General features: G+C 46.3%; 1 protein-coding gene across 1 annotated transcript; it reads right to left on the bottom strand.

Moving 5' to 3' along the window:
• Positions 1-854: 854 nt before the first annotated feature.
• On the bottom strand, positions 855-9,774 carry LOC134442904 (5'(3')-deoxyribonucleotidase, mitochondrial-like). Its single transcript, XM_063192874.1, has 5 exons — positions 9,244-9,774; positions 8,579-8,679; positions 4,728-4,788; positions 2,169-2,283; positions 855-1,545 (listed from the first exon to the last, which is right to left on the bottom strand). Exons 1-5 carry the CDS (start codon positions 9,511-9,513, stop codon positions 1,406-1,408), a joined length of 687 nt encoding a protein of 228 aa, XP_063048944.1. The 5' UTR covers positions 9,514-9,774; the 3' UTR covers positions 855-1,405.
• Between the last annotated feature and the right edge of the window lie 18 nt (positions 9,775-9,792).

Here is a 9,792-nt window from a genome sequence, read left to right as displayed (position 1 = left end):
TGAAAATAAGACTTCAGCTACATTTAGCGTTGTAATAATGTTACAATTATAGCCTACTGCTGGCTTGTCTTGGGACAATAAAAATCCCCTTGCGGACCACCTGAGCTCTGTCGCGGACCACCAGTGGTCCCCGGACCGCACTTTGAGAATCACTGGACTAGACATTAGATACACTACCTTACCATGATGCCATATACAAGCTGCGGTTCCCAAACTATTTCAGCGGGGACCCCCTTTTGGATTTAAGAATATTTTTGCTACCCCCCCCCCAACCACCAACCACCAACCACCACAGTCTTAGCCAAGCAATGGATTTCAAGCAACATTAGCAGACAAACAATTCATGGAAAATCTAGCAAGGCAATTTTTGATACTATTATTATTGCTATATTTCCCATTAATAATTTGTCTGCTAATGTTGCTAGAAATCCACAGGACAGGAAATACATATTGACCATACAAGTGAATAAAAGTCCGTTTTGTCGGCGACCCCCCTTTAGTACGTCCACGACCCTTCTAGGGGTCCGCGACCCCCCAGTTTGGGAACCACAGCCATATACATACATACACACCGGTACATACATACAGACATACCTACACACCGGTACATACATACATACATACATACATACATACATACATACATACATACATACATACATACATACATACACACATACATACATACATACATACATACATACGTACATACATACATACATACATACATACATACATACATACATACATACGTACATACATACATACATACATACATACATACATACATACATGCATACAGACAGACAGACAGACAGACAGACAGAAAGACAGACATTACATAGCCTACATACATACATGCATACATACATACATACATACATACATACATACACACCAGTACATACATACATACACACCGGTACATACACACATAACTGTTCTCTACTCTACAGTTCTTAGTGGGATGTGAGATAAAGACATGCTGGGTTGATGCAGTGTCCCTTCACTAACCAAGAATAGCTTATGGCTTATGGCTTATGATTGTGCGTTACAGTATATGGTGAGTACTGAGCTATTCCGAGTCTGTGTGCAATCATGTGTGGTCTGTTTGGTGTGTTTGTGTCGGATGTGCGTGTGTGTGTGTGTCGGGTGTGTTTTTGTCGGGTGTGTGAGTGCGTGTGTGTGTGTGTGTGTGTGTGTGTGTGTGTGTGTGTGTGTGTGTGTGTGTGTGTGTGTGTGTGTGTGCCAGCACCTCTTGGTTGTTCTTGGTTGTGTGTGTGTGTGTGTGTCTCAGGCCCTCATTTAGCCGTGCGTGTGTGTGTGTGTGTGTGTCTCGGGCTCTCGTGGTTCTACGTATATGTACGTGTACGTGTACGTGTACGTGTGTGTGCGTGTGTGTGTCTCATTTCCTCCTGCTGTCCAGGACGGCTCTCCAGTCGTCGTCCCAGGAGAGGAGGCGTGTCTGGGAGGAGCTCGGGGGGCGGTGCTTATTGTGGCACGCCGTGAACAACACGTGCTCCCACGTAGGATTAGGCTCCACCCCTAACAGGAAACCGGAAACACAAACAGGATGTGACATCAGAAGAGGTGTTAAGACACAGGGTGCATTCCAATATGCAGCCTCCCTTCCTCCACTTGTGCTTGTGGACTGGCACACACACACACACATACCCCTCACCGAGTATGTCTGGTTTGTCGTCGATGAGGATGCACACACATACACACACATACACACACACACACACCCTCACACCTCCCACCCCCCCTCCCTTCCTCCACTTGTGCTTGTGGACTGGCACACACACACACACATACCCCTCACCGAGTATGTCTGGTTTGTCGTCGATGAGGATGCACACACATACACACACACACACCCTCACACACCCCCCCCCCCCCCCACCGAGTATGTCGGGCTTGTCGTCGATGAGGATGCCCCCCCCCCCCCCCCTCATTACCGAGTATGTCTGGCTTGCCCCCCCCCCTCATTACCGAGTATGTCTGGCTTGTCCCCCCCCCCCCTCGTTACCGAGTATGTCTGGCTTGTCCCCCCCCCCCTCGTTACCGAGTATGTCTGGCTTGTCCCCCCCCTCATTACCGAGTATGTCTGGCTTGTCCCCCCCCCCGTTACCGAGTATGTCTGGCTTGTCCCCCCCCCTCGTTACCGAGTATGTCTGGCTTGTCGTCGATCAGGATGTCTCCCGTGACGACCGTCTTGTCTCTGGTCAGGATGATCTGCTCCAGGAAGTCTGGACCCAGATGCTTCTCCACCCACGCATACTGCACACACACACACACACGCACACACACACACACACACAAGGACGCACACACACACACACACACACACACACACACACACACACACACACGCACGCAGGTACACACACACACACACACACGCACACATATAGAAACACACACAAGGACGCACGCACGCATACACACACACACAAACACACACACACACACATATAGAAACACACACACAAGGACGCGCACACACACACACACACATAAACACACACACACACACAGGCACACGCACACAAGGACGCACGCAGGCACACACACAGGCACACGCACACGCACGCAGGCACACGCACACGCACGCGCACGCAGGCACACACACACACACACACACACACACACACACACAGGCACACACACAGACACACGCAGGCACACACACACACGCAGACGCAGGCACACACACAGACGCACGCAGGCACAAACACACACACAGGCACACACACAGACGCACGCAGGCACACACAGAGACACACAACCATAAACATGCACACGCACACACACACGCACGCATAAACACACACAAACATGCACGCACGCAAGCACACACACACATATAAACACACACACACACACACACACACACACACACACACACACACACACACATATAAACACACACACACACATATAAACACACACACACACACACACACACACACACACACACACACACACACACACACACACACACACACACACACACACACACACACACACAGAAGGGGGAGGCAGATTTAACTTCAGGTACAGAATCAAAGTCCTCTAAACTCTACAGTAAGACATTGGATAGTGTAATAAACTGATAATCAACATATAACAGGGCACTACACTAGACAAAATCTCAAAGTCAGGTCATCTGATTGATGTGCACTGTCACATAGAGGTAGAAAATAACACTAGAGAGGACCCCGCCCCCCTTTTACGGCAATCTGTAGCGGCCATTATCTGTAGGTAGATCAGAGAAATGGAAATTAACGGAGACGAGGCTCACCTCTGTCAAAAATGGCTTAATCATGTGAAAATGTCCATCAACACACTATAAAAGGACAATAGTTGAAGTGTGTTGCTAACTATGTTCATAAAATATATTATTTGATTTTTACATGTATTTTATCGACTCATATTATTTCAGTAGATATGTAGCCTGACATTTCAAATCTGGTCTTTGATTAAAGTGTTACTTTATATTTACACCGTTTTAGTTAATTTCTTGACAGGGGTGGGCGTGTTCTCCATTGACTTGCATTGCCTGAAAGTACCTACACTACCTACGGAAGTTGGGAAGCTCCAGCTGCCATTTCCCAGTGCTGTCGCAAATTGCTGTGTCCTCTCTAGTGTTATTTTCTACCTCTATGCACTGTCATCTCACCTTCTCAAAGGGGCGGTGGCAATAGGGTAGTGTAGTGTAGTGTAGTGTAGTGTAGTATAGTATAGTATAGTATAGTATAGTATAGTATAGTGTAGTGTAGTGTAGTGTAGTGTAGTGTAGTGTAGTGTAGTGTAGTGTAGTGTAGTGTAGTGTAGTGAAGTGAAGTGAAGTGAAGTGAAGTGAAGTGAAGTGAAGTGAAGTGAGGTGAGGTGAGGTGAGGTGAGGTGCGGTGCGGTGCGGTGAGGTGCGGTGCGGTGTAGTGTAGTGTAGTGTAGTGTAGTGTGGTGTGGTGTAGTGTAGTGTAGTGTAGTGTAGTGTAGTGTGGTGTGGTGTGGTGTAGTGTAGTGTAGTGTAGTGTGGTGTGGTGTGGTGTGGTGTAGTGTAGTGTAGTGTAGTGTGGTGTAGTGTGGTGTAGTGTAGTGTAGTGTAGTGTAGTGTAGTGTAGTGTAGTGTAGTGTAGTGCAGTGCAGTGCAGTGTAGTGTAGTGTAGTGTAGTGTAGTATAGTGTAGTGTAGTGTAGTATAGTGTGGTGTAGTGTAGAGTAGTGTAGTGAGGTGTGGTGTGGTGTGGTGTCGTGTGTCGTGTCGTGTAGTGTAGTGTGGTGTAGTGAAGTGTAGTGTAGTGTAGTCTAGTGTAGTGAGGTGTAGTGTAGTATAGCGGAGTGTAGTGTAGTGTAGTGTAGTGTAGTGTTGTGTAGTGTAGTATAGTGTAGTGTAGTGTAGTGCAGTATAGTGTAGTGTGGTGTGGTGTAGTGTAGTGTAGTGTAGTGTAGTGAGGTGTGGTGTAGTGTAGTGTAGTGTAGTGTAGTGCATTTTACATTCTCGAAGGGGCAGTGGTAATAGTGTAGTGTAGTGTAGTGTAGTGTAGTGTAGTGTAATGTAGTGTAATGTAGTGCATTTTACCTTCTCGAAGGGGCAGTGGTAATAGTGTAGTGTAGTGTAGTGTAGTGTAGTGTGGTGTATTTTACCTTCTCGAAGGGGCAGTGGTAATAGTGTAGTGTAGTGTAGTGTAGTGTAGTGTAGTGTAGTGTGGTGTATTTTACCTTCTCGAAGGGGCAGTGGTAATAGTGCTTGATGGGACTGGTGCAGATGAACACGTCTGTACTGGAGAGGAGGAGAGAGGATGAGGAGAGAGGAGGAGGAGAAGAGGAGGAGGAGGAGAAGAGGAGGAGGGGAGATGAGAAGGAGGAGGAGAGAGGAGTAGGAGGAGGGGAGATGAGAAGGAGGAGGGGAGGGAGATAAGAGGAGAAGGAGGAGAGAGGAGGAGAGAAGTAGTGAGGAGGAAGACAGGAGGGAGATTAGGGGAGGAGAGAATAGGAGGAGGGGAAGGAGATGAGAGGGGAGGAGAGAAGAGGAGAGAGGTGAGAGAAGGAGAGGAAAAGGAGTGAAGAGGAGGAAGGGGAGATGAGAGGAGGAGAGAGGAGAGAAATTACACTTCATTTAATCAAAAGAGAGCTGTGGCCACCCGTATCACCCTGTTAACCAGAGTACAGTACGGTACAGTAGAGTACAGTATAGTAGTCAACTACAGCTCTCCCCCTCTGACGTGGCACAAAGAGGTCAAAGGTGACTGGGGGCCCCTAGTGGCCAGGGGAGGGTACTGCACGCCACATGAGGGCCCTGATCTAAATTTCCGTGTGGAGGGTGGTTAGAGCAAGCTCCTATTACTCATGACTAGGGGTTGGCTACCGTAAGGTCAACGTAGCAAAAGTTGTTAAGCATTGCAAACTGTAGTTGCATTAGGTACATGCTAACCTAACCCTAATTCCTAACACGAGCCCTGATGATAATGAAATCTACTTTCACTTTTTGAGCTCCGTGTGCCCCACTAAGATCATGGGCATGCCATGCATAGGCGTAGTTTTAGGTGTGGATGGTGGGGACATGTAGCCTGATTATCATCGACTTTCAAATCTCTTCGAGACTTGGTCTGACCAAGAGCATAACAATTAACATTTCCCCAACGATAGGGTTGACCCGCCTTCCTTGGTTTGCTACTGGTTGTTTGCTTCCAGACAAAGTGGGAGTGGAGTTCCCGATTATTCTGGAGCTCAAAAATGATATTTGTATTGCTCCTGGCCTGACTAGAAGCAACGTTGAAGGTGTTGCGTCACTAGGAGGGCACGGACTGGCTAGGGGACATGTCCATCCATACCACATTTGAGATAAACCTAGCTTGTCCCCACTACTTTTTCACAAATCTGTATAAAAAGAAGACAATCCGCACACTTGTTGTGCAAAGAAGCTTATAGTCTTCTTTTTATGCAGACATTTCTACTGAATCCTGCACCTTCTAAACAGATGAGTGGTGGCCTATCACAAATTAAGTTCACAAATATAATACAAAAATAGCACACCCGGACAATATGCGATCGTAATGTCCCCACCAAAACTATACCTTGGACACCATGTGACGCACACAGACATGGAGATGGTCTGCAAGCCAAATGACCACAGAGGACTTTCCTGAATAGTTGAAGAGCATTCCCTAACCAACCTAGCCTGGTTCTCATGCAGACCCTTCGTGCTTTGTGCAGCTTCGTTCAACTTTCATGAGCTCGCACGAACACCCATCTGCTTGAGAACCAGGTTATAACCAACCAACCACAAAACAGAAACCAGGGGCCTAAATTCCCGATTCCTGGTTAACAACAGATCATCTCAAGTGAGACAGTCTGGAGAACACCTATGCCTGAGGTCTCTTCTTGGCTATAGGGTTTTTTTTTTTCTCAGACCTCATTGAGCTTTTCCCCCCTACAAACTATGAATCAAGTGAAAGGGAGTTTTTCCTCACCCCTGATGCCACCAGGGGCCGCTTCTGAGCGCCCAAATTCAGTGTGATTATCTATGACTTATGCTAGACCCAGCCACAATGGACCTTACGCCTCTAAGAATCCTGGTCCCAACCTACGTGGACCTTATGACTCTACAATCTCTATCTATCTCTTCCTCCTCTCCCTTCTTGCTGTTTCTGCCTCTCCTCTCTACCTCTCTTTTTAAATCCATCTCAATTATGTTTTTTCCCATTTATTAAGCACTTTGAGTTGCATGTATGATACAGTGCTATACAAATACAATTATTATTATTTCTCATAGAAAAGTTGTGGTTTAGGATTTCCCACGGTCATTTATTGGGCGTTATGAATGTGTGATTTGGTATGCAGTACGTAGCCCATAGCCAATCGTGTCAGTTGTATCTATTCAAACAAACTGCAGTGCAGTCACTGCCTTTCCACCCCTGCCTACTATCTGATTGAAGCCCAAGATCTGGAACCCTCACTGAGGGATAGAATCCATGCAGTCTTTCAGATTGGAACGATTGTGCAAAACAGCATGGGATTTCCCTGGTCTGGATTCCTGTGCAGTCAGCTTCCTCAGTGCTGAGGTAAGCGGGTGGCACGTCATGGTCAGCAGTAGTAGCACGTCTCTACTTCTCACTTCTCCAAACCACAGATCTAAAGGTAAGTTTGGTGAGGGAGGAGAGAAAGATATCCTCCACGCTCCTGCACTTCATAATCTGCTATGTCACGAAAGAGGCCTACATTCAATTAAGAAGGAAAGTTACCAGGTCACCTTTCTTACTGGCAATGGAGCAGAGGTGCCAAAACTAAAAGGAAAAAAACCCACACAATTTCCTTCCAACACAGCTAACGTATTTGACTATCCAGTAGACCTGTGTATTTATTTGAGTAACCAGTAGACCTGTGTACTTATTTGAGTAACCAGTAGACCTGTGTACTTATTTGAGTAACCAGTAGACGTGTGGACTTGTCTTGTGATTAGCAAATTATCAAATTTGTCGTGGTTCTTCTTCAGGCTTTTAGTGTTTTACAGTAACAACACAGTCTATCCAGCTCAATAGGTACAATGGAGCAACTGGAGTAACAGCTATGTAATATCATGTGCTAGTGTTGTACTTACACAACAACTTTACTTTTACTTTTGACACCTCTATGGTTATAATTAAACTGATTACACCGCACTCTCGATTGAAAGGTGCCAAACAGAAACAAAAAACTGTGATAAATGAAAGAAAAATGTCAGTCACACTGGACTCAGTCACATTTTATTACAGGTCAGTACAGTAGACCGAAAGCTTGGCCAATTGAAAGAACACAAAGAGGATTTAAGTGTGCAAATATTTTTCTTTCATTTCTTCATTCATCACGTCCGAGGTTAGGGTGGGAATCAAGCGGATAGCTTTCCAGACAGAAGATATATTTGCTTCTCTATTTCCTAGTAGCCCTATAATGGTCTATTTATCAGACTGTTCTAGATAAGATTACACTCTCATGTGAATGCATAGGAGAGATTTCCCCAACCTGAATTGTTAGTGATATAGCAAATTATGCACGGCCACAGATACCCCACACATAGACCTAATTGTTTTGATTTTGGTCAGACGTTGTGGGGGGCCAGAACCTTGCCATCCTAGGGCCGCATCTGGCCCCAGGGCCTCCATTTGAATAACTCTGCCCTATGGGCTACTCACTTCTCCATCTAGTGTGGAGTCATGTTGGCACTAATCCCTATGGGCTACTCACTTCTCCATCTAGTGTGGAGTCATGTTGGCACTAACTCCTATGGGCTACTCACTTCTCCATCTAGTGTGGAGTCATGTTGTATACAACATCGTCGGCTCACCCGGACTTTCCAGTAATGCAGGAGGTTGTGAGATTCCGATACTAGCCATTCTCGTCGCCAATATGTTGTGTATGTGAAGGATTAAGAAGGATTGAAGAACGGACACGGGCTGTACATTTGATAACAACTTTAGTGGTAGACTTCATGCATAGATCTGACCCGTATATGAATGTACACATTCCATATCATAATGCAGTACGGTGCCACCAGGTGGACGGAGGAGGTAAGACACTATACCACAGCTACTCACTTGTCCATCTTGGCCATCTCCTGCACGGCCTGTACCCCTCCAGGCAGAGGATCCAGCTCCATGAAGAAGTCCTTGGACTCCCAGATACTGATGGCTTTATCCTGCGGACACAGTGTGTGTGTGTGTGTGTGTGTGTGTGTGTGTGTGTGTGTGAGAGAGAGAGAGCGAGAGAGAAAGAGAGAGAGCAACAATGCGTCATTCATAATGGTCAGATATCCTCAGTGCACATCACAAGAACAGCGTGTACAAAACAAAACACCTCTGACTGACAACCTGTGCAACTTTATGCCTGGCTCCTCCCACCAAATAAGTCTAATGCAGTCTTGCTTGTTTACACAACCACAGTGTCTACACAGTATCATTATTAGATAGATAGGCCCTACTATATTACATTACACTTCTAGTGTTTGTTCTTTCCACACAAATCACTCAATCAAAACCTAATGTAGACTGAAGAGATCAGACTAAGGACAGCTTTAGCCTTGACATTTACACACACAGCTACCTGCCCTCTCCCTTGACAGCCGAATCTGATTATCTGTAGATTCTTGCAGCTCGTGTTAGGACAAGGTTGCTAAAGCAACGCGTGGATGGACATTCCTCTGAGGTGTCAGGTGGAGAGGAGGGTGTTGTTTTTTTGCAGAATGAAAGTACTAGGTACTTACGCAGAGGTCGCTTCTTAACTGTCCGTATTGACTCGACACCCAAAATCCCCTCCGGTCTTCCAAGGTAATGAAGGGGTCGTTGGGATATCTTGCTCGGTACTTCTTCAGAAATCCGCCCTCGAAGTCAGCTATGACCCCGTCCATGTCCACCAGTACCCGCAGTCTTTTGCCAGACGACATGGTTGTTGTCAAGCTCCTACGGTGGCAGTGGATGGCGGTGGTGGACGCCTGCAGCCTTGACAGGCGTAATAGCCTTGGTAATAATGGCATTATTGCAAGCAGCGTATTTAGTTCCACGTTTCAAATAAGCCTCTCAGCGCACCCTTGGAGAAGATAAGGATGGTCGAAAGTCCTTCTTCCCTTTTCCCAATGAAATCTCCCGAACCGCAATGTCGTTCTGTCGTTAACGTTTAGTACTCGACTTGATTTCATTTAGAATTTCACCGATTTCCCCCGTCTCTCGCAGTTAACGGTAAAATCCCTCAACAAAACTGGCCTTTGGCTATATGGAAGCAGGTTGACAAGGTTAACCAGTGGCAGAGCTGTAGA

This window comes from Engraulis encrasicolus, chromosome 2 (genome assembly GCF_034702125.1).
Source record: "Engraulis encrasicolus isolate BLACKSEA-1 chromosome 2, IST_EnEncr_1.0, whole genome shotgun sequence".
NCBI classification, from domain to species: domain Eukaryota; kingdom Metazoa; phylum Chordata; class Actinopteri; order Clupeiformes; family Engraulidae; genus Engraulis; species Engraulis encrasicolus.
This window is presented reverse-complemented; position numbering and strand designations above follow the sequence as displayed.

Bases quoted from the DNA above. Each gene is read 5' to 3' on its own strand.
- LOC134442904 (XM_063192874.1), bottom strand. From the start codon at position 9,513: ATGCCATTATTACCAAGGCTATTACGCCTGTCAAGGCTGCAGGCGTCC. The intron at 4,789-8,578 runs GTGAGTAGCTGT...CCTCCTCTCCAG, and splicing joins GAGATGGCCAAGATGGACAA to TACAGACGTGTTCATCTGCA. The intron at 2,284-4,727 runs GTAAAATACACC...GTGTGTGTGCAG, and splicing joins ACCACTGCCCCTTCGAGAAG to TATGCGTGGGTGGAGAAGCA.